Below are 25,501 nucleotides of genomic sequence, written 5' to 3' on the forward strand. Positions count from 1 at the left end.
CTTTCCACCCTCTTCTCCATCCACTTAAATTCCTCCGAGAAATAGCGTCTGCCATTCTGTTTTATGTCAAGCCATTTCTCATTTATGGCATTGTATTTTTTCGCTTTGTTGGAAGGTCATCAGAAAATGTTCATCAAAAGCCAAACATTTCCCGAGAAGCCTGCAAGAAGGAAATGTTATCTTGTGTGTTAGCATGTTAATGGGCGCACGCCAAGCAAATCATGGACGTTTAGACGACTTTTTATGTTATTACTTAAATATTCCGCCGTTCTGTAAAGATGACGGAAGTCTTACATCAATAGATCTTGTGTCGGCGTAGCTGACTGTTGCCGTGCCATGTACCATTGCATGGATCCATGAAGGAGCTCAGGGCTAAAGGGGGCTTTACACGCAGCAATATTGTTAGCGAGCGTACCCACCCCCGTTGTCTGTGCGTCACGGGCAAATCACTGCCCATGGCGCACAATATTGTTCGGAGCCGTCACACGGACTCACCTACCTAGCAACGTCGCTGTGGCCGGCAAACCTTCTCCTTTCTTAGGGGACGGTTTGTGCGACGTCACTAAGAGGCCGCCCAATAGAAGCGGAGGGGCGGTCGTAACATCCCGCCCACCTCCTTCCTTCCTTGCCGGTGGACACAGGTAAGCTGTAGTTCGTCGTTCCCGAGGTGTCACACGTAGCGATGTGAGCTGCCTCAGGAACGACGAACAACCTGCGTCCTCAACAATCAAAGATTTTTTGAAAATGAACGACGTGTCAACGTTGGACGATTTGGGGAGTATTTTCCATCGTTAACGGCCGCTCGTTGGTGTCACACGCAACGACGTCGCTAACGATGCCGGGTGTGTGTCACGGAATCCGTGACCCCGGCGATATATCGTTAGATACGTCTTTGCATGTAACGGGGCCTTTAGATCTTAAAGGGGTCGCATTTCCTTTGGATAGATTATCAATATCAGATTTGTGGGGGCTTTATTTTTGTCACTTACATCAACCAGCTGATCGAAGGGTGCAGCAGTTCTTTTCATTGTTCACCATAAGCATCTGTTTCGTTATTAGTTGCTGTACATATCATTGCAGTTCCATCCCATTCAAGTAAATGGGACTATGTGTCATGCCGGATGTGAGGGGACTCCCGGCGAGCGACGCAACACAATGAGAAAATCAGTGAAACAATACAACAAAGGCACTGGCACAGAAGAGAGAAGTCACCTCCTAACACTCACCCGAGGCTGATCCCTGTAATCCCTAATGTCCCTAGACCGGTCCTTTCCTCGTGTGCCGTCACGTGCCTAAGCCCTCGCCAGCCCTGAACCCACCCTGACTAGTGAAGGCCAGCAAGATACTAGTGCCACTGCAATAAGACAACACGAGGAAGGTAAGATAAATAGATAGAGAAAGACACAACAAATTACACTTCACGACAGGAACTTCTCAGCTGCAATAGAAGCAACACTTCAGCTTCTCCAGAGACTGACTCTTTCAAAGTGGACATCATAGATATGAGCTATAGCCGGCATAGGGAGGAGTGAGGAACAGATATTTATAGCTAAGGGAGTGACTGCAGCTGAGGTTATAGCTCCCTGTTAGATCACTGCAGGATAGAAATTGACCTGAACCCATTCAGTGCTGGTTGGATCTAAATAGGCTCCAACTCAGGATAAACAACGAGTGGACACTAAAGAGTACCTGCAATACACAATACGCTGTGAAAGAAGAGCCAGCAAGATCTGACACTGGCATGCATCGTATAAAAGTGCAAATTGACAGATTTATTCCAACTGTACGGTAATACAAATTAAGATTTTTAGTAAATAATTGATCAGTTCTTTGAGCCACCCCTGCCACTTCACCTATATATAACCGCTTCCATGTTGCAGCAAGAGGCAACTGCGGATAAAAGGCAGCCCAGGTCCCAGCGTGTGCAGCAGACGCCACACACACCAGGACTAATATCAGAACTGACCTTCTCAAAAATAAGGCAGACCACACCCAGGTATGGTGCCTAATTAGCATTGCCTGTGAAAAAGAGCAAGGAAGCTGAATGTGAACAGCTACCAACAGGAGGAATATATATTGCAAACCAAAGTCAGGCGTGCATAGTATGGTGGTGGTCAGCCACCAGACCAATGTACCATAACTACAATCATAACAGAGAAAGAAGAGCCAGCACGATCTGAAAGTGGCATGCATCATATAAAAGTGCAAATTCACGGATTTATTCCAACTGTACTATTATCCAAATTGAGATTTTTTTAGCAAATAATTGATCAATTCTTTGAGCCACCCCTGCCACTTCATGGCAAATCTCGATAGGGGGGTCCTGCTCTATATTATTTATTTCATGTGCCATGCGGCCTCCTAGATAAAAAAAAATAAAATAAAAGCAGAACCATATTGGAGCACACATACCTGTAACCTATATATGACCGCTTCCATGTCGCAGCAAGAGGCAACTGCAGATAAAAGGCAGCCCAGGTCCCAGCATGTGCAGCAAACACCACACACCAGGACTAAAAGGATGCTTTACCCGCTGCGACATCGCTAACGATATATTGTCGGGGTCATGTCGTTAGTGACGCACATCCGGCGCCGGTAGCGACATCGCAACGTGTGACACCAAGGAGCGACGATCTACGAGCGCAAAAACGTGAAAAATCGTTGCTCGTTGACACGTCGTTCATTTCCTTAATATTGTTGCTGCTGCAGGTACGATGTCGTTCGTCGTTCCAGCGGCAGCACACATCGCTATGTGTGACACCACAGGAACGACAAACATCTCCTTACCTGCCTCCACCGGCAATGCGGAAGGAGGTGGGCGGCATGTTACATCCCGCTCATCCCCGCCCCTCCGCTTCTATTGGGTGGCCGCTTAGTGACGCCGCAGTGACGTCGCTATGACGCCGAATGCACCTCCCCCTTAAAGGAGGGAGTGTTCGGCAGTCACAGCGACGTCGCTAAACAGGTATGTGCGTGTGACGCTGCTATAGCGATAATGTTCGCTACGGCAGCGATCACCACATATCGCACCAACGACGGGGGCGGGTGCAATCGCTCGCAACATCGCTAGCGATGTCGCAGCATGTAAAGCCCCCTTAATATCAGAACTGACCTTCACAGTGCCAGATCAGCAACTAAAAATAAGGCGGACCAGACCCAGGTATGGTGCTTAATTAGCATTGCCTGTGGAAAAGGGTGAGGCAGCTGAATGTGAACAGCCACCAACAGGAGGAATGTGACCTTCTGATCCCAGATTTCAAGATCACATCAGGCCGCGACACTAGTGACAGTACGCTGCTGTGTCTGATAAATGGTGAGAGGGTGCTGATTGTCAGAGGTGTCAAGAATCAGACTCCAACCAAACTGATATTGCTGAGATAGCATAGGCCATCAGTTTTTAGTGCAAATAAACCCCGTTAGTCACATTAGGTGATAACTGATTGCTGGCGGACTGACCACCGGGACCCTCACCGTTTCTGGTAGAGCAGTGGCATACAGTGGTCAATCACTCTTCCGTGGAAAGGTGATAACCCTCCCATTTTGGAATAAACCCTTTTAATTTCACACCTCCAGTCCTAATCTGAATGTAAAAGGTTCCTGTACGAGAAAGACCCTTTGAAACTTCTTCTTAACTTTTTTTTTTTCCTTCTCCCATTATAGGAGCGTGAAGGCCGATATTCCGGACAAACTAGGATTCAGTCCTCTCATGATTGCTGCACAAAAAGGATATGTCAGGTGAGAGTTCTTATTTGTCACCTTCTCTTCTGCCTCATTGTGAATTCCTCTTCTCATATCTAGGTCAGGGATTGTGGCATGAGTATATTCTGGTCCCAAACTTCAGCACTGATTAGCGCCAGGTGAAATCCCTGTACATATAGGAGGGAGATAAGGGGGATCGTTAAGCTGAAGGTATGGACAAGGGGTAATTGCTGGAAGGACCCTCGGGACAGCGAGTGTCAGAGAAGCTACATAGATATTGAAGGCTGGGCTCACATTTACATCGTGATGCTAAACATTCGCAACTCTGTGCCGTTGGGAAAAAAAAAGTTTATGGCTCCTCGGTATATACATTTCTCAGCAGATGCGCTGTGCAATGGGTTATTAAGGCAATTGGTCATCAACTTTTTGCGGTCTAATCTGAGAGCAGCAGAATGTAGAGACAGAGACCCTGTAGGACATGTGCACACACTGCGTTTTTTCATGCAGTTTTGTCACAAAACTGCATTCTTTGCAGATTTGTTTGCAGAACATGTCGCTTCTTGGTGCATTTTTGCCTGTGTTTTTCAGCCTCTCCACCCATTGGCTACATTATGAAAAATGCATGGCAAAAAAACACACCATAAACAAAGCTTGTTTCCGCTCCCAGCGGCGGGCAGAAATAGTTGCTGAGATGTGCAGTGCAGTTCTGTCAGTTGTATAGTGGCTGCGGCTAGACACTGGATATCCACAGCCTATTCGCATCAATAGGGGACGTGCAGTACCTTGTTTCCCTTGAAAATAAGACAGGGGCTTCTATTCTTTTCTGTGCTAGGGCTTATTTTGGGGGGTGGGGTCTTATATATGCAGCTGTCACTCTCAGCACAAGAAAGCCACCGAGGATTGTGGTGTGATCCTAGTTCAGTGATATAGCACAGCAAGCAGACAGTGTAGATGCAGGACTCAGACTGGTGGGTGGATCCTGTGTCAGGAAGAGGGTGAATATTCATTCACTTAATTAGCTGTGGCTTAGAGCAACAAGGGGACAAGAAAAGTTATTTATCCTGAAATAGGGTTGTACGCAACTAGGGCTCATTTTTGGAGTAGGGATTATATTTCAAGCCTTCTCTAAAAAGGACCAAAAATCCTGTTGGGGCTTATTTTCGGGGATATTTTCGGCCGATCCTTTTTTTAGGACAAGTATTCATACGTATTAGATAATTGGAATAGTCCTGCTGAAATCAGGACAATGTTGATCTAATATATGATGGCATCTTAAAGGGAACCTGTCATGTGGAAAATTGCTATTCACCTGCAGATATGGGCTAAATCTGCAGGTTAAAAGCATTTGGAACCTGCCCAGCGCCTGCACATTAAACTTCACTGCCGGGAGGAACTTACCGTAACTTGATTCCTCCTGGTAGCATTCCGGTTTAAGTCATGGGGGTGGCTACTTAACGGGGTTTAGTCACTGCTCAATGTATGGAGAGCGTCGGCTGTAACCGCCCTCTGCACTGACTGACAGCCGGGTCTAATGTTGAGCGGCTGTCAGCGCGGGAGGTGCGGTTCCATCCGCTGCTCTTCATACACAGAGCCGCTTCCGTGTATATGGGTGGACGGGAGGAATAGTTGTTGGGTTAATAAGAACGTAAAGGACGTTGGGTGTTCACTCACTACCGGAAAGATGGCCGGTGCCGGTACACATGGTGGGACCTCTATCTTCGGTGTAATAACGCTTCATGGCACACTCCGTAATTTCCGCCAATGTGAAGAGGTGTACTCATGGAGCAGATGAACCACGTTCATGACTTGGAATTGACACATTGATGTTTCAAGCAACAAATATTTAATATCGACGTTTCGCCTCTCCCAAGTCTTTATCACAGAATCACAGCATAGAGGAAGAAAGATCTGTAGTATGGCTGAATGCATCTGGTTACAGAGCGAGGTGCGGCCACTCATCTTTTGTTATACGGGAGCGTTGAAACCTCAATATGTAATATTTGTTGCTTGAAACACCAATATGTCATTTCAAAGATATATTTGCTGCGTCAATCAACCTTTTCACATTAGCATGAATTACTGAGTGTGCCGTGAACCATCTGTATCCTCGTACTGACAACCCACCTGCATCCTCTCACTGATAGTCCATCTGCATCCTCGCACTGACAGTCCATCTGCATCCTCGCACTGACAGCCCACCTGCATCCTCTCACTGACAGCCCACCTGCTTCCTCTCACTGACAGCCCAACTGCATCCTCGCACTGACAGCCCACCTGCATCCTCGCACTGACAGCCCACCTGCTTCCTCTCACTGACAGCCCACCTGCATCCTCGCACTGACAGCCCACCTGCATCCTCACACTGACAGCCCATCGGCATCCTCGCACTGACAGCCCACCTGCATCCTCTCACTGACAGCCCACCTGCTTCCTCTCACTGACAGCCCACCTGCATCCTCGCACTGACAGCCCATCGGCATCCTCGCACTGACAGCCCACATGCATCCTCTCACTGACAGTCCACCTGCATCCTCACACTGACAGCCCACCTGCATCCTCACACTGACAGCCCACCTGCTTCCTCTCACTGACAGCCCACCTGCTTCCTCTCACTGACAGCCCACCTGCATCCTCGCACTGACAGCCCATCGGCATCCTCGCACTGATAGCCCACATGCATCCTCTCACTGACAGTCCACCTGCATCCTCACACTGACAGCCCACCTGCATCCTCGCACTGACAGTCCACCTGCATCCTCGCACTGACAGCCCATCGGCATCCTCGCACTGACAGCCCACCTGCATCCTCGCACTGACAGCCCACCTGGATCCTCGCACTGACAGCCCACCTGCATCCTTGCACTGACAGCCCACCTGCATCCTTGCACTGACAGCCCACCTGGATCCTCGCACTGACAGCCCATCCTGTGTTTTATTCTTCTGTGTCTAGGATTGTACAGCTACTCATTGATCATGGTGCCGATATCACTCAGGAAAACGGGAGTGGAAAAAACAGGTAAGTCCAAAAATTTTACCAGTATAGATAGAAAAAGTTGCACACTCACTGGTAATCCAACATTTTGTGCTGCTTCATTTCTTTATAGAATGTGACATGTTACAACATTTTGTAACATGAACAATATACACGGCTGCGGTGGACATTGCTAACATTATCCACCGCAGGCCTGTATATTGCTCAGTGGACACGGCCATTTATATCCCATTCATGTCTCCTGGTGAGAGGCGCGAGAACAACATAAAATAACGAAAAAACGAGAATGGCAGCATTTGCATCAGGTAAAAAAAATGCCACATTTATGGCAAGTGACAGGTTCTTCACCGGTTCATAGTCAGTGATTTAATTGTTTCTCCCAAACTGCATAAAATTGAACTAATGGTTTTATTGAGGCAAAATAGAAAAAAAAAATGCAATAAAGGTAAATGAGAAGAAAAGATAAAACTCTGAGGATTCTTCCACCGACGCTCCAGACTCTTCTGAGAAAATAATTATACGGCGACGTAATTGTGGATTTTTGCAGCAGATGGAATGTGAGAGTCGTAACAATCAGCGTAATTTGCTTGCAGGAAGCAGAATATGTCTTCTTTAAATAACCTATGTATCGTACAATAATTCAGCGCATTTCCCTAAATAGATCATTACACACAATCTTACAGTAAACAGCAGATTTAATTACTTATGGTGTTTGCCGGGGACTATTATTATACTGAGAAAGTATTTCTGTATTTAATGGAGAAAAAAAAAAAACACTAAAAAAGAGCCATCGGGAGAGTTTTACCGTAATGTGACTGCTGTAGAGGTGACGGAATTATAAAGGGGTCCTCCCAAAATGTAAAAATTGGTCATCGATCAGCCGGTGCATTATAACCACAGACAGGTAAAGGGAGAACACTATTTATATTGTTTCTATGGAGCCTGTCAGGAGTGGGAAGTTTTAGGCAGCGGTGGAAGCGGGAAAAATGGGCAAGCGAGTTTCTCAGTGATGGTCCAAACTGTGATGTCTAGATGACAAGGTCAGATTTTGTAGGGTGTTCCTGGTATGCATTGTTAGTACCTACTGAAAATGGTCCAAGGAAGGACATCCAGTGACCTCGTGACGGGTCCATGGCTGCTCAAGACTCACTGATGTGCCCGAGGAGTGAGCGTTAATCCGTCTGGTCCGATCATGTAGAAGAGATTCTGTAAAACAGGTTTTCGATAGAAGGGATGATGAAAAGGTGGCCAATCACAAAGACTCACTGTATATGGGGCTACCTGTCTGCGGAGCTGTCAGAGCAGCCTTGCTGACCACTGTCTTCTGCCGAATGCTCCTACACAGGCCAAAATCCAAAAAAGTCTTGAACAGGAGAATGAAGCGGCAACTCGACCTGGTAGTTGGCAAATCTTTAATCTGTATCTACAGATGACAACATAAACGGGGAGTGGAGGGGGAGTGCGGGGACGGCAGATGGACGACTCCCCGCACTCCCCCTCCACTCCCCGTTTATGTTGTCATCTGTAGATACAGATTAAAGATTTGCCAAATACCAGGTCGAGTTGCCGCTTCATTCTCCTGTTCAAGACTTTGGATTTTGGCCACGCTGTAAGCAGAGCACCACATGGAATGGCTACAGACATGAGTCTTTGTAACAGCTGATCATCTGATTCCGTGAGTACAGCATTGCCAAACAGCATTGTGCAGCAGTGCCCAACATTTCCTTCTTTTGGTATTGTGAATCTCCTACACAGGCCTTGTGAGTATCCAGGGCTTAGTTCTTCCCGAAAATGGTCCAAGGAAGGACAACCAGTGACCTCGTGACCAAGCCATGGCTGCACAAGATTCACTGATGTGCCCGAGGAGTGAACGTTAACCCGTTTGGTCTGATCATGTAGAAAAGATTTCGTAAGACAGGTTTTCGATAGAAGGGATGGTAAAAAGGTGGCTGATCACAAAGACTCACTGCAGATGGGACCTCCTGCCTGCGGAGTTGTCAGAGCAGCCTTGCTGACCACAGTCTTCTGCCAAATGCTCCTACACTGGCTGTGTGAGTATGAAATGGTTAGTACCTACTAAAAATGGTCCAAGGAAAGACAACCAGTCGCCTGTTGACCGGTCCTTGGCTGCTCAAGACTCACTGATTGATGTGCCCGAGGAGTGAATGTTAATCCCTCTGGTCCGATCACACCGAAGAGATTCCGTAAGACAAGTTCTCGATAGAAGCGATGGTAAAAAGGTGGCTGATCACAAAGACTCGCTGCAGATGGGACCTCCAGCCTGCGGAGCTGTCAGAGCAGCCTTGCTGATCACCGTCTTCTGCCAAAGGCTCCTACACTGGCCATGTGAGTATGCAGGGGTTAGTTCCTCCTGAAAATGGTCCAAAGAAGGTCAACCAGTGACCTCGTGACTGGGCAATGACTGCACAAGACTCACCGATGTGCCCGAGGAGTGAACGTTAACTCGTCCGGTCCGATCACGCAGAAGAGATTTCGTAGGAAAAATCGTCACTAGAAGTGATGGTAAAAAGGTGACGCGCTGTAGATGGGACCATCTGCCTGCGGAGCTGTCAGAGCAGCCTTGCCGACCTCCATCTTCTGCTGAATGCTTCTACAGTGGCCATGTGAATGGAAGAACCTCAGAATCGGGCCAATGGAATATGGTAGCCAGGTCTAAATATGATATTTTCTTTTAAATTTTGTGAACAGCTATGTGAGTCACTTACGTGGGGAAGGGATGGCACCGTGATGTGTTTTGGTAGACCCTTTTGAATGGACATGTTGTGGTTACTGTTTGCATATTTGGCAATAAAACTTAAAGGCAAGGTTCACACTGAGTATTTCACGGTCAATATGCAATGCCCTGACTGACCGCAGGAGTCTCGACCCAAACTTACAGCCTCATAGACACATGTAAGGCTGTAAGTTTGGGTCACGAGACCCTTGTTCAGTCCGAGCATTGCAGACCACATATAGACTATAATGTGCCTTTGCCTCATTCCCACACTCCAGAAGACTACACTTCCTATGATTTCTAGCAATGGCCTTGCCGGTACTGCTGTTATTGCCCCACTGAACTCCTGCTTAGTTTGCTGAGCCCAACCACAACACCCTCCTAGTACCATCATGGAGCTACAGTCCCAAAATACTGGTATGCCAATTAAATTCAGTACATGTGAGTACATCAATGTTTGTAATAGTGTATATATTCATACCTCCAAGCAGCACGTATTTCCTCTTTCCCTGCCTGCAAATGTTTAAGAAGTGCCTTAGTCACTCAAAAATACTTCTTTTTGGGGAAGGAGGGGGATGCAGCTGCAGTTTTTCGCTTATTGTTTCTATAAAGAAGCAAGATGTGGCAGCAAGGAGGGAGATAAAACTGCACATTTTAGAGAGGCCTTTTATGAGAGCCAGCCTAAGGCACACCTGTGCAATAATCATGCTGTCTAATCAACATCTTGATAAACCGCACCTGTGAGGTGGACGAATTATCTTGGCACAGAAGAAGTGCTCACTAAGGCTAGTTTCAGACGTCGTGTTTCAGGTATGTGGTCCGTTTTTAACATGGATGCCACATGTACCTATTTTATTCTCTGGACTTACTCACATGTTCGTGTTTTCACACGGACCGTGTGACCCCCCCCTCGTGGCGCCGCAGGTACACACGGAGATATGTCCATTTTTTCTTGGATTGCACACTGATGTGATCCGTGTAACATCAATGTGACATGTACCAGAGAAAACATGGGTCTTTGAAATTAAAAGATTTTCTATATTCACCTTTATCCAGTACTGCTGCCTCCTGCTTCTGACCCCCGCTAATTATGCTCATTGAATATTCACTGCACCTCGAAGCGGGAAGCCGGAGCATCACCAGGGACAGTATTGGGGACCGCATCGCCGATGAGAAGGAGAGTATCCAGCAAACACTGTGTTTGCAGTGACATCCAGGAGGCCCTCGGAGTTCCCAATGATCTCTGATGAACTCATGGAGTCACCATCGTGACACCCGCTGTAGTGTGGATGTTGCTGTGGTATAATCAGGAGGTCATCAGAGTTCATTGGGAACTCCGATGACCTCCTGGACATCACTGCACACAGTGTTTGCTGGATACTCACCTGTCCCCTGCGATGCTCTTGCTTCCAGCTCTGGGGTGCAGTGAATATTCAATGAGTATAATTAGCGGGGGTCAGAAGCGGGAGGCAGCAGAGCCGAAGACAGCAGCACTGGATACAGGTGAATCTAGAAAATATTTTAATTTCAAAGACACATGTTTTCTCCGGTATGTGTCACATGTATGCAAACACAGATGACGTGTGACACATGTATGACACGCGTATGACTAAACCCATGCGTGTGGCTTGTACCTTAAAACACGGACGTCTGAAACTGGACTAAAGGCTGCTTTACACGAGACGAGCTATCGTGCGATGCATCGTCGGGGTAACGGTTTTCGTGACGCACATCCGGCATCGTACACGATGTCGCCTGGTGTGACACCTCCTAGCGACACAGAATCGCTCACAAATCGTGAGTCGTGTACTCGTCGCTAGGTTTCATAAAATTGTTTAATTAAAATGGCGTCAGTTGTTCATTATTTCCGTGGCACCACACGTTGCTCCGTGTGACACCCCGGGAACGATAAACAGCAGCTTACCCGCGTCCCGCGGCACCCGCCGGATATGCGGAAGGAAGGAGGTGGGCGGGATGTTTACATCCCGCTCATCTCCGCCCTTCCGCTTCTATTGGCCGGCGGCTGTGTGACGTCGCTGTGATGCCGAACGTCCCGCCCACTTCAGGAAGTGGACGTTCGTCGCCCACAGCGAGGTCGCCCGGAAGGTATATGTGTGTGACGGGGGGTAAACGAGTTTGTGCGCCACGGGCAGCGATTTGCCTGTGACACAAAAACGACGGGGGCTGGTACGATCGCTCGTGCACGATAGATCGACTCGTGTAAAGCAGGCTTAACACAGATTTGGACAAATTTGTGAACAATATTTCAGAGAAAAAGGCCTTTTTGTACCTAGAAAAAGTCTTAGCTGTATGAATTCAGCTCATGGAGTCAAAACAAAAGTGTTGCGTGTATATTTTTGCTCAGTGTATAATGTCTTGTGCTGCTGCTCACCTGTCTGAATTAATCTGCAGAGCGAGCGCTGGTCCAGAACACCGTGCACCGAGCCGAGCGCGCAGCCCAGTCCCGCCAGCAGTGTGTGTTTAGCTCCCATTAATGGCCGGCCGTGTCTTCACTCATTATTCCCCATCAGGTGTTTTATAAACAAGTGACAGAAAAGGTGGCCAAAAAAAAGGAGCGCTCGGCTCTCTCCTCTTCATGCTCTGTCAAAGTCAATGCAAACCTGTTATTTTATTCACAAGTCACCGGGAAACTAATGTTTATGTTTGTTTTTTGCTTTTGTAAAGCCTTCTTCTTTCTGGCAGAAAGATCTTTTTTTTTTTTTTCGATTATTTTTTTTTTCCTCTGTGACCAGTACATTAATGTAATACAAAAAAAGAACATAGCAAAAAAAAGCACCAAAATAGTAAAATAATAAGAGCCTGACATGAAGAGATGCTGGGCTAACATTAAGGGGTACTTTGCACGTCGCGACATCGCTACTGCGATATCGTCGGGGTCAGATCGAAAGTGACGCACATCCGGCGCCGGTAACGATGTCGCAACGTGTAAAGCCTAGTTGTGCCGATAAACGATCGCAAAAGCGTCGTAAATCGGTGATCGGTGTAGTGTCGGTCATTTCCATAATTTCGCTGCAGCGACAGGTACGATGTTGTTCCTCGTTCCTGCGGCAGCAGACATCGCTGTGTATGAAGCCGCAGGAGCGAGGAACAGCTCCTTACCTGTCTCCACCGCCAATGAGGAAAGAAGGAGGTGGGCGGGGTGTTTACGTCCTGCTCATCTCCGCCCCTCCGCTTCTATTGGCCGCCTGCCGTGTGACGTCTCTGTGACGCCGCACGACCCGCCCCCTTAAGAAGGAGGCGGGTCGCCGGCCAGAGCGACGTCGCAGGGCAGGTAAGTGCGTGTGAAGCTGCCGTAGCGATAATGTTCGCTACGCCAGCTATCACCATGATATCGCATGTGCGACGGGGGCGGGTACTATCGCGCTCGGCATCGCTACAATCGGCTAGCGATGTTGCAGTGTGCAAAGTACCCCTAAGGCTATGTTCACATGTTGCATTTTTGCAGTGGTTTTTTTTTGCTATATTTTTCTATACATATAAAAAACCTGCAATTTAGAGAACCAGAAATCTCATGCACACAATTGCTTTTTTTTTTCCTGACTAAAAATTGGATGTCGATTCTTTCAGCGTTTTTTGCAGAATTTTTCCACCATAAAAAGCAAAGAGGAAGGGCAAAAATGATACAAAAAACACAACCATGCGTTTTTGGTGAATAAAACAAAGTTTATTAAACATGTATTGTAAACAAATAACACAATCTCCACCAAAAAAAACACTGGATCAAAACTGCTTTTTGCAAGCAGCTTCTTTTCTACTAAAAGCAGGTTCACATTTCCGTTGTTTAGGATCAGTCACAATCCGCGGCTCTGGTAAACAACAGAATCCGTATGGCAGATTCCGTTGTTTCCCATAGACTGGTATGAGTGGCGGATTACGACTGATTACCTTGCGTTGCATCCACTGCGCAGCGCATCTGTTGTCTTTCGAATGACCGTTGGGCAGAAACAACGCAGAATGTAACGTTTTTTTGGACCGTCAAAATTAACGCACCGCGCAGGAATCCGTCGCAATCCGTCAAGCTTGTAATGGATGTCTATGGTGCTGGATTCCGTCGTAATCCGTCTTATGACGAAATGCAGCGCTAGATTCCTTCATGCTCTACTGAGCATGCCCAGCATGTTTGGCACATCCACTGGGCTGTCCCAAACACAAACGGATCATGACTGATCCGTCCAAAAACGGACGCACAGCGGATGTAATGGATGCGACGGATCAGGTTTTTTTTTGCAGGATTCCTGTAAACGGAATCCTGTGAAATACACATCCGTTGCGTCAGTTGACATCTAAAAAACGACGGATCTGTCACTGACGGACCTGACGGATTTAAAACAACGGAAATGTGAACCTAGCCTAAGGCTACTTTCACACATCCGGTTTGAGCTGTGCGGCTCAATCCGGCTGTGAAACCTATGCAACAGGTGCGATGAAAACACCGCATCCTTTGCATAAGTTTTTACATGCGGCCCGTCCGTTTTTTTTCCGGTTGCGGCACGCTACTGAGCATGCGCAGTGGAAGAAACCGCATGCGGCGGCCGGATGCGTTTTTTCCGCATCGCGCCGCATCCGGCGTGCTTAGGCATGCATTGAAAAATGCGCCGCAGTGGCAGGATGTGGCGCGATGCGTTTTTTTTTGCCGGAGCAAAAAACGTTGCAGGCAGCGTTCCATCCGGCCGCGGCATCAGCTAAATCTGCCGCATGCGGCAAAAACCGGACCGAACGCAAGCCCATGCGGCACAATATGGCACTAATGTAAGTTTATGCAAAAAAAAAACGCAACCGGCGGCAAAAAAAAACGGTTGCGGTTTTTCTGCAGATCGCCGTATTGTGCCGCAGAGCAAAAACCGGATGTGTGAAAGTAGCCTAAGAGAGCAGGTTTTGCCTGCAGAAAGAAAGTAGCAATAAAGCAATGTGTGAACATAGCCTAAAGCTGCGTGCAAATGTTGCATTTTTATTGCACTTTTGCTTGCAGATTTTTTACAGATCTGCAAAGAAATCCTAATGCCAGCAAAGTCAATAACAATCCTGAAGTGTTGTGCGCATGTTCCAGATTTTTTTCTTTTCAGATTCGGTTGCTGAAAAAATCTGCATCATGTCAATTCTTTCTGCATTTCACCATTGAAAGAAAAAAAAAATGCATAAAAAAATGTAGCAAATCGTAGCAAAAAAAATATGCGTTTTTATTTCGGCAATTTTTCTACCAGGAGATGCAGATTAGTGCAGAAATTTCTGCAACCAAATCTGCAACGTGAGCGCATAGCCTAAAGGGGTTTTTTGTTTTCATTAAACCCTCCTATTTAAAAAAAAAACAGCTTTATTCACCCTCCTCCAAACCCAGCAGACTCCATTGCCGCTCCCATGTCTGTTATTGTCTGCAGCGCTGTTGTGACATCATTAGGGCTGCAGCCAATCAGTGTGCTCAGCACCTCTTAGCGGTTTGTGTCGGTTTGTGTCAGCTACTCTGGCAGAGCCGCAGAGCTCACTTATTGACTATAACTGACATCGAGAGCGGCAGCGGAGACTCACCGGTGGTCCTGGGGACAGTGCGTAAAGTCATAGTGGGACCCGGAGAGAGGAGTTTTCCCGAAATTGAAAAACGACTTTAAATTTGGATCTGTAAATTGAGGAAAACTTATGACTTCCCAGGTTGCTCAATGCTGTTTTATATCGAAAGAGGTCGTCCAGGAAAATAAAAAGATGTTTCATTCACTTGAAAATATATTTTAGTAAATCTTATTCCTATAATTTATACAGCCACTGCAGCAAAATTTGCATAAACCAATAATTCAAGTAAATGCTTTCTCCACTTATGAGCCACTTCTTTCACCTACTTCCCCCAATGACATTTGTTGAATCATCTTGGTCAAAATAAAACAAAACAGAGCAGTGAGGTGTCATGATTTTACAATGGCTTTGACTCTGTAGAGCCAGTGCATGTATGTTGTTTCCAAGATTAGGCCCGAGGGAAGGGGCCTGTTTGTTCTGGCCTTGTTCCGGAGGTCACGCTGCCATATCTTGGTGTTGTTACCTCCGGGACGCCACCAGTAATAGTTCCTGCTCTGCAGTGTGCAACTGGTTCCTATGGGTGTCCTCTGATCAAGTCCCGCTACCCAGTACCGTTCTCCCTGACCTCCGTCCCTCCTGCCCGGCATGACCTCCCTTCCCTCCTGACTCCGGTCCTGTTTCATGTCCTCACCTCCACTCCCTCCTCTGTGCGTACCTGTTCTCCCTGACCGCCATCCCTCCTGCCCGGTCTGTTATCGCTGTCCTCTAGACCCTGGTCCCGACCACCGCTCCCTCGCCTGTACTTACTTGGTCTCCCGGCCTCTGACCTCGGTTTTGTTCTTTGACTTTGGCTTGCCTACCCTTTGGTACAGACGTGACATCACGGCATAGACCTTGGCTGATTGACTATCCCTGCGCTTGTGTTAGCGTCATCTAGTGGGTCTCTGTCTTACTGCACTCATGAGTTCTTCCTCTACCTGAGTCCCAGCGCCCCCCTGTGATAGATTTACAGAGGCATCAGGAAGAAGTGTGAGAGACTCACAGATTGAGCAGCTGCTTTCTAGTGAGGGTTTATCTCATCTCAGAATTGTGTATATACATGTACGACATAGGCAAAGTCATCCAATCGCTGTTCATCTTTTTCACTGGCACATTCACTTGAGTTTAGCCAACAAATTGGACCAGAGTAATGCGGGCGTCACACGGTACGATCTATCGTGCGATCACACGAGCGATCGCACCCGCCCCCGTCATTTGTGAGTCATGGGCAATTGGTTGCCCGTGGCGCACAAAGTTGTTAAAACCCCGTCACACGCACTTACCTGCTGAGCGACGTCGCTGTGGGCGGCGAACATCCACTTCCTGAAGGGGGTGGGACGTTCGGCGTCACAGCGACATCACACAGCGGCCGGCCAATAGAAGCGGAGGGGCGGAGATGAGCGGGACGTAAAAACATCCTGCCCACCTCCTTTCTTCCGCATTGCTGGCAGGACGCAGGTAAGCTGTGTTCATCGTTCCCGGGGTGTCACACGGAGCGATGTGTGCTGCCCCGGGTACGATGAAAAACCGGCACAAAGAAGAATAAACGACTTTTTAAAAATGAGCAACGTGTCAATGATACATGATTTGCAATCGATTTGTGAATGTTCAGAGTCGCTTGTAGGCGTCACACGCAACAACGTCGCAAACAATGCCGGATGTGCGTCACGAAAACCATGACCCCTACGACATATCGCACGATGGATCGTCTCATGTGACGCCCGCATTAGACTTGCTTTCATTTTTTTCATGTGGACCAACACATCACATGAAAACTCAGGTGTATGCGTAGTCTCAGACTATAAGGCTGTGTGCGCTCTGCACCGCACCGAAAATGTGCGCTTCAGAGCGCAGCTGAAAAGCTCCGTTCTGAAGCGCATGGTGCCGGCAGATTCGTGCGCTCTGCATGCTGCTTCTCCCTATAGACAGCATGCAGAACGCACGAAAGAAGTGACATGTCATTTCTTAGAACGCAGCGATTCGGCAAGCAGCCGAATCGCTGCGTTCTAACATGCCACGTGCGCACGGCCCCTGCATAATCTGCATAGATTGTGCAGGGGACGCAGGACGCATGCAGTTACGCTGCGGTGCAGAACGCAGCGTAACTGCATGTAATACGCACACGTGCGCACATACCCTCAGGCTACATTCCCACCATGAAATTTTGACGCTGTGTTTTTTTACTGTTTAAAAAACTCAGCCTCTTACACTTCTAACAAATCGATGGGACAACATTCGTCCGCTTTTGACCCAGTGACAGCTCCTCTTTAAGTTTAATGCAGAAAAAGTATGCAGTAAGTATCAAAGCTCCCCCTAGTGGTGGCTGCAGGCAGTGAAGATCTTATAATATTTGGTAACTGGCTATTCAGGTGATTTAAAGCGCTAATCATAAAAGATGTATGAAGACTTTAATCAGCACAAAATTTTGGTATGTATGGACATTCACTTTACGCGTCTGCGTTGTCCTCTCTGACCCCTCTTTGGTTATATAAACCTTTTAGAAGCTGGAATTGTTTAGTGACTTACCTGAGAAGCTTCTATAGCCTTTGAGCAGAGACCGTTCTTCTGTTTTGCAGTCTCATGCTGGCTTGTTTTGCTGGACACCTGGATATTGTAGAGAATTTAAGAAAAGAAGGAGCATCTTGGGAGACCCGGGATAAGGCTGGGTGCACCGCCATGCACTGGGCAGTAGACGGAGGCAATCCGAAACTCATTGAATGGATGATTGACGATGGGTGTAAGGTACGGAACAAACTTTTTGTCTTTTTTGTTTTATTCTTTTATTATTAGCGATTATTTCAGCAAGCAACACAGCCTTTTGTAGTTTAGTATTGGCTTTTCCTCTGAAATGTCTTGGAGATTCCGCGAAACCTCCTGCAAATAACCTCATACTGTACAGTTACCTCCTCATATTATATACTTAGCAGGGAAGAGTCTTATAATGTATACAGAGTCTTAGGCTGTGTTCACAGTCTTATAGTGTATACAGAGTCTTAGGCTGTGTTCACACTGAGTTTATTTTTAGGAGTTTAAAACCACAAATGTCCAAGCAGAAATCTCTTCAGGAAAGGGGGGGAATTTTGGATGAGCTTTTGTTTTTCTGAAGTTGTTTTGATTTTTTTTTTTTTTTGCTTGAGGAGTTTTTTGGCATCCTTTTGGTTGGACAGTGATTGGTTGGTTGCAGTAAGACACGCCCCCAGCCTGTCTGACAGCGCCTGACTGCAACCAACCACAGACCCTATCTCATTATTGTGATATAAAAGTAAATAAATTAAAAAAATTTGACATAGGGTCCGGCGTATTATTTTACCCAGCACAAATAAAGCCCACGGCTACAGGCTGCAGCCCCCAGCCCTATGGTTATCTTGGCTGTGTATCAAAATAAGAACTGCATGTGACTTTTTTTTAAAAAAATAAATAAATTTGAATAAATAGTTTTAAAAAACGGTGTGCTGTCTCCCCCCAATTTTGATACCCAGCCATGATAAAGCTGACAGTTGGGGACTGGTATTCTCAGCCTGGGGAGACCCATGCTTATAGCGCCCCCCAGCCTACAAATAGCAGCCTGCAGCTGCCTAGGATTGTCGCATCCATTAGATGTGACAATCCTGGAACTTTACCTGGCTGTTCCCGATTGCCCTGGTGCGGTGGCAATCGGGGTAATAAGGGGTTAATAACAGTCCACATCTGCCATTAAGCCCTAGATTAGTAATGGGAGGCATCTGAGACCCCCCATTACTAATCTGTAAGTGAAAAGAAATAAAACACAAACACCCAAAAAATCCTTTATTTTAAATAAAATAAAAAAATCACTGTTTCACCAATTTATTAACGCCTCAAAATACCCAGGTCTGACGAAATCCACACGAGGTCTTACGGCAATTCCAGCTCTGCTACATCTGAAGATACTTTGTGCGGCCATAGAACAATGACCGCACGATCAGTGGTGGCGTCACTCAGGTTATTTGCGGTCACATATGGAGGTTCTCACGGTCCTCCACCTGTGACTGCAGGTAACCTGACCTCAGATGAACTTGGTAAACTCAGTGACCTCACATGTTCCTACATCATGCAGTTCTGAGATTCCACAGCAAAAATCTACTGACAGATTCCCTTTAATAGGGGGTAGCTTTCTTTATTTTTAGATAAGAAATGATTTGCACAGACTTCTACACCTTTGGTGGTGGAAACCTCTCCATTACGCAGCAAAGGAGGCTGGCAAAAGGAATCTGGCAAAAAAAACCTTACATGTCTCCTTATAAATCCAGTAGTATTCGCGGGACCCCTGGGGGTTGTCCTAATATGTCTTATTTATTACATAAGACCTAGTGTGCATTCTCTAACAGGCAGTGTGTGAATCTTTCTGGATCATACATCACTTGATTGATTTCCTTTAGGTCGATGTGAAAGATTCCTGTTCACAATGGACTCCACTGATGCGAGTTTCAGCGGTATCCGGAAGCGCAGACGTCGCTCATCTTTTAATTGCCTCCGGAGCAAATGTCAATGTAAAGGATAAGGACGGGAAGACCCCCCTGATGGTATGTCATCTCACAATGAACAGGGAGCATTGTGGGAAGGGTGCACATATTATTTAGCTTCCCCCACTGCCAGATGGCTGGTTCTGATTGAATGAGGTCAATTAAGGGGAAAACACGCAGAATGGTATATACGGTGATAGTATACTGGCCAGCACTGATAGCGATAAAGCTAGCGGGAGATAGAGCAATGTAATAGATGGTGACATTTAATTACATGTTATTATCATTACATTATATACATGTCTGACGTCAGTCTTATCTGTCCAGAACTCCGAACGTAAATGGCACAGACGTCTCCCTGACATTCTGTATCCGGGGATGATCGACGAGGGTCACGGAAGGGAGAGAGGGGGATGTGTATGTGTATATCTAGTGTAAGACTCTGTATGTAAGAGATATATAAAAATATCATATTTTTATATATATATATATATATATATTCTTCACGAATGGAGAGGTCTGTAATGTTTATCGTAGATGACTTCAATTGTGACAGACAGAATCCCTCCCAAAAAAAATCCAGAAAATCACATTGTATTGTAATTACTTTGCATTTTATTGCATAAAAATAAGTATTTGAGACAATCGAAAAACAGAACGTAATATTGGGTAGAAACCTTTGTTTGCAATTACAGAGGTCGGACGTTTCCTGTAGTTCATGACCAGGTTTGACCAGACTGCAGCAGGGACTTCGGCGACTCCTCCATACAGATCTTCTCCAGATCTTTCAGGTTTCGAGGCTGTCACTGGGCAACATTTAGTTTCAGCTCCTCCAAAGATTTTCTATTGGGTTCAGGTCTGGAAACTGGCTAGGTAACTCCAGGACCTTGAAATGCCTTTTACAGAGCCGCTCCTTAGTTGCCCTGGCTGTGTGTTTCTGGTCATTGTCATGCTGGAAGTCCCAGCACAACCCATCTTTCATGCTCTTACTGAGGGAAGGAGGTTGTTTGCCAAACTCTTATGATACAAGACCTCATCCATCCTCCCTTCAATATGGTGCAGTTGTCCTGTCCTCTTTGCAGAAAAGCACCCCCAAAGTATGATGTTTCCAGCCCCATGCTTCTTGGTTGGGATGATGTTCTTGGGGTTGTAAGATTTCTTCTTTTTCTAAACACAGCGAGTTAAGTTGATACCAAAAAGTTTGATTTTGGTCTCGTCTGACCACATGATTTTCTTCCATGCCTCCTCTGGATCCAGATGATCATTGGCGAGCTTCAAACGGGCTTGGACTTGTGCTGTCATAAGTAAGAGGACCTTTCATGACCTGCATAATTTTAATTAATGACAGTGTAGTGTGTTACTAACCATAATCTATGACACTACTAGCCCCAGCTCTCGTCAGGTCATTCACCCAGTCCTCCAGTGTTGTTTTGGTTTGATTCCTGACCTTTCTCAGAACCATCATTACTCCACGAGGCGAGGTTTTGCCTCGAGCCCTAGGCCGAGTAACATTGACAGTCATCTTGTGTTGCTTCCATTTTCTAATAATTGTGCCAACAGTTGTTGCCTTCTCACCAAGCTGCTTGCCTATTGTCTTGTGTTCCATGTCAGTTTGTTCAGGTCTACAATTTTATCCCTGGTCTCCTCAGACAACTCTTTGGTCTTGGCCATGGTGGAAAGGTTAGACTGTGATTGAGTGTGTGGACAGGTGTCTTTTGAAGAGAACAGGTACAGTTAATACAGGTAATGAGTGCAGAGTAGAAGCTTCTTAAAGAAAAAATAACAGGTCTGTGAGAGCCAGAATTGTTGCTGGTTGGGAGGTGATCAAATACTTATTTCCTGTCATGCAATGAAATGCAAATTAATTATTTAAAAATCATACAATGTGATTTTTTTTTATTCTGTCACAGTTGAAGTTACGTACGATAAAAATTACAGACCTCTCCATTCTTTGTCAGTGGGAAAACCTGCAAAATCAGCAGTATGTCAAATACTTATTTTCCCCACTGTACACTACTCACAAAAAGTTAGAGATATTTGGCTTTCAGTTGAAATTTCAGAATGAACCTAAAATGCCATCTACCCTTTTCCGGTGACCTTCATATGACCCTCTATAATTTTTTGGATGCACATGTCCATCTATTCAATGTTTCAGGACTTTTTAAATAACTTGCTGTTCTCAAACAAGGGACTTAATGGCAAAATTCACAATTGGTGTTCGATCCAAGAATCGCCCAATACATTTCGGGGTTCAATTAGAGTTGGCATTAATCAGTCCTCCTCATCATGCTGTTCACATTTTGACATCAAGACGAGACCAAGATGGCATCTAACAATTGATCAGCAGTACCGCACCATTGTGAGGCTTCAAGCAGGATATTCTCAGATGGAAGTGGCCACTGAGCTTAGAACGTCACAGAGTGTCACCAGCAGGTTCTACATAGATACAGAGAGACTGGAGGAGACCCAGTAAGGCAGAGAAGTGGATGTCCTTTGGCCACATCCCACACTTATGACCACTTCATTGTGAACAATGCTCTTCGGAATCAGATGATGAATGTCACACAACTCCAGGCACATTTAAGGTGGGTGAGAGGCATACAAGTGTCACATCAGATCATTCAAAACCATTTACATCAGTGTGGTCTGCGGGCCAGTTGACCTGAAAGGTACCTGCCCACACCACCAGGAACACACGTCATCTACGTACCTGCCCACACCACCAGACACAGGCATCATGTACGTACTGTACGTGACTACACCACCAGGCACAGGCGTCATCTACGCTGGACGAGGGACCAGTGGCCTCCGTGCTGTTCACTGATAAAAGTCGATTGAAGCTGAGCAGAAATGATGGCTGCCAACAATTTTGGAGACGTCATAGAGAGAGCTGTGCATCAGCCAATGTTGTCACCAGATGAGCCTTTGGTAGTGGTGGTGGTGTTACAGTGTGGACAGGTGTGTCTAGTCAGTACAGAACAGCCCTACACTGTGAGGATGGTACAGTGACAGCCCCTACTACTGGAATAACATTATTAATCCAGTCATTATGCCTCTGCATGAACACCGGCCTAATTTCATCTTCATGGATGACATTGCTCCAGCTCATTGAGGTCGCATGATTATGGAACTACTGCTGGAGGCTGGGGGAACCTCAGATGGAGCAGCTGCACTTTCTCCAGACCTGAATCCCATAGAAAACCTATAGGATGAATTGAGTTGCTGTGCAGAGGCCGTAACTCTGTACCCCAGAACCTCAATGACCTGCGGGCCTCCCTTCAAGAGGAGTGAGATGCCGCCTCTGCAGACAATAACTCCATTTATGACCAGCAGGAGGCGTTACTGTCAGCTGTAAATGATGCTTAAGTCCACATGAGAAATTATTGATATTTTTGGGGGTATACCCACCACTAGTGTTGGCTTTTGTTTCAGTTAATTGTTTCAGATGAGGAAATCACCATTGCATGTTCTACTTAGATGCCCGACTTTCACAATAAAATATCACTGTCATGTGAACTTTTTACATATTACATAAATTTTACCCAAAAGCCAAATATACTTAACTTTTTGTTTTGTGACTAGTATGTGTGTGTGTGTGTGTGTGTGTGTGTGTATATATATATATATATATATATATATATATATGTGTGTGTGTGTGTATATGTGTGTATATATACATATATATATATATATATATAAGGCCTAAAACACACTTCCGCAAAAAAAACGTCCGTGTGACACGGTCCGTTTTTCGGGTCCGTGTTCCGTTTTTTTTTAGCGTTTCTCCGGTACGTATGGCATCCGTGTGATGACGTATGTGGACCGTGTGCACGTGTAAAATGTCCGTGTTTGTGTGTAAAATGCCCGTGTATGTGTACGTGGAATGTCCGTGTGGAATGTCCGTTTGTGTGTTGCACAATGTCGTTGATACATGTCAGCTGACAGCAGACAGAGTAGCACGATGAGAATAAACTCGAGTGAACTTCACCCGACTTCATTGTCATGCCTCGGCTCTGTCTGTGTGCCGCGTACTGATTAGCAGTCACTTGTGAAGGATTCACCAGTGACCGCTAATCCCCCGAGTGACTGAAGTGAGCAGCCCTCTCTCAAACTTACCGCTCCCCGATCACCAGCGCGGCGAGGAACAGCTGTGCAGAGAATACGCGGCAATAATTACTTTGAATATGACGGCCGCTCAATAATCAATCTCGTATTCCCTGCTTTCCCCACCCACAGACGCCTGTGGTTGGTTGCAGTCAGACACGCCCCCCACGCTGAGTGACAGCTGTCTCACTGCACCCAATCACAGCAGCCGGTGGGCCTGTCTATACTGTGCAGTAAAATAAATAAATAATTAAAAAAAACGGCGTGCGGTCCCCCCCAATTTTAATACCAGCCAGATAAAGCCATGCGGCTGAAGGCTGGCATTCTCAGGATGGGGAGCCCCACATTATGGGGAGCCCCCCAGCCTAACAATATCAGTCAGCAGCCGCCCAGAATTGCCGCATACATTATATGCGACAGTTCTGGGACTGTACCCGGCTCTTCCCGATTTGCCCTGGTGCGTTGGCAAATTGGGGTAATAAGGAGTTATTGGCAGCCCATAGCTGCCAATAAGTCCTAGATTAATCATGTCAGGCGTCTCCCCGAGATACCTTCCATGATTAATCTGTAAATTACAGTAAATAAACACACACACCCGAACAATCCTTTAATTGAAAAAAAAACACTAACAAATTGCCTTGTTCACCAATTTAATAAGCCTGAAAAAGCCCTCCATGTCCGGCGTACTCCAGGATGGTCCAGCGTCGCTTCCAGCTCTGCTGCATGAAGGTGACCAGAGCTGCAGAAGACACCGCCGCTCCTGACAGCTCCACGCAGCTAATGAAGGGAATAGCGCGATCAGCTGAGCTGTCACTGAGGTTATTCTCTTCATTAGCTGCGTGGAGCTGACAGGAGCGGATGTGTCTTCTGCTGCTCCGGTCACCTCCATGCAGCAGAGCTGGAAGCGACGCTGGACCATCCTGGAGAGGGCTTTTTCGGGCTTATTAAATTGGTGAACAAGGCAATTTGTTAGTGTTTCTTATTTCTAATAAAGGATTGTTCGGGTGTGTGTGTTTATTTACTGTCACTTACAGATTAATCATGGAAGGAATCTCGGGGAGACGCATGACATGATTAATCTAGGATTTAGTGGCAGCTATGGGCTTCCAATAACTTCTTATTACCCCGATTTGCCAACGCACCAGGGCAAATCGGGAAGAGCCGGGTACAGTCCCAGAACTGTCGCATATAATGTATGCGGCAATTCTGGGCGGCTGCTGACTGATATTGTTAGGCTGGGGGGCTCCCCATAACGTGGAGCTCCCCATCCTGAGAATACCAGCCTTCAGCCGTATGGCTTTATCTGGCTGGTATTAAAATTGGGGGGGACCGCACGCCGTTTTTTTTAATTTATTTATTTATTTTACTGCACAGTATAGACCCGCCCACCGGCTGCTGTGATTGGGTGAAGTGAGACAGCTGTCACTCAGCGTGGGGGGCGTGTCTGACTGCAACCAATCACAGGCGCCTGTGGGTGGGGAAAGCAGGGAATACGAGATTGATTAATGAGCGGCCTGCATATTCAAAGTAATTGTTGCCGCGTATTCTCTGCACAGCTGTTCCTCGCCGCGCTGGTGATCGGGGAGCGGTATGAGCCGGGGGAAGAAAAATACCAAGCGCCAATGTAAGTATGACTGAGAACAGCAGAAAAAAAGGTAAGTATACTGATATTAATTAAAAAAAACAAAAAATAAGATCGCTAGTGTAAAAACGCACACGCACGAAACGTGCTGAACACGGACATACTCCATGTGCGGTACGTGCAGTAAAGGACCCATAGACTAAAGCGGGTCCGTGCCTGCGTGCTGCCGGCCAAAAACGGACATGTCGTCCGTGTAGAAAAGCGCACACACGTACTTACCACACGGACACACTTTCCGTGTGATTTTACATGTGTGTGCCATCTACCATTGAATAACATGGGTCTCC

General features: G+C 46.5%; 1 protein-coding gene across 1 annotated transcript in view; it reads left to right on the plus strand.

Annotated features, from left to right (window-relative positions):
• Positions 1-25,501, plus strand: part of FANK1 (fibronectin type III and ankyrin repeat domains 1) — a 153,690-nt gene that overhangs the window by 123,879 nt on the left and 4,310 nt on the right. The window contains exons 5-8 of the mRNA XM_075348444.1: positions 3,661-3,735; positions 6,650-6,715; positions 17,564-17,729; positions 19,385-19,528. Of these exons, the coding sequence (XP_075204559.1) occupies positions 3,661-3,735; positions 6,650-6,715; positions 17,564-17,729; positions 19,385-19,528 (451 nt within the window). The remainder of the gene's footprint in view (positions 1-3,660; positions 3,736-6,649; positions 6,716-17,563; positions 17,730-19,384; positions 19,529-25,501) is intronic.

The sequence above is a fragment of the Anomaloglossus baeobatrachus genome, chromosome 5, assembly GCF_048569485.1.
Source record: "Anomaloglossus baeobatrachus isolate aAnoBae1 chromosome 5, aAnoBae1.hap1, whole genome shotgun sequence".
In the NCBI taxonomy this organism is placed as follows: Eukaryota; Metazoa; Chordata; class Amphibia; order Anura; family Aromobatidae; genus Anomaloglossus; species Anomaloglossus baeobatrachus.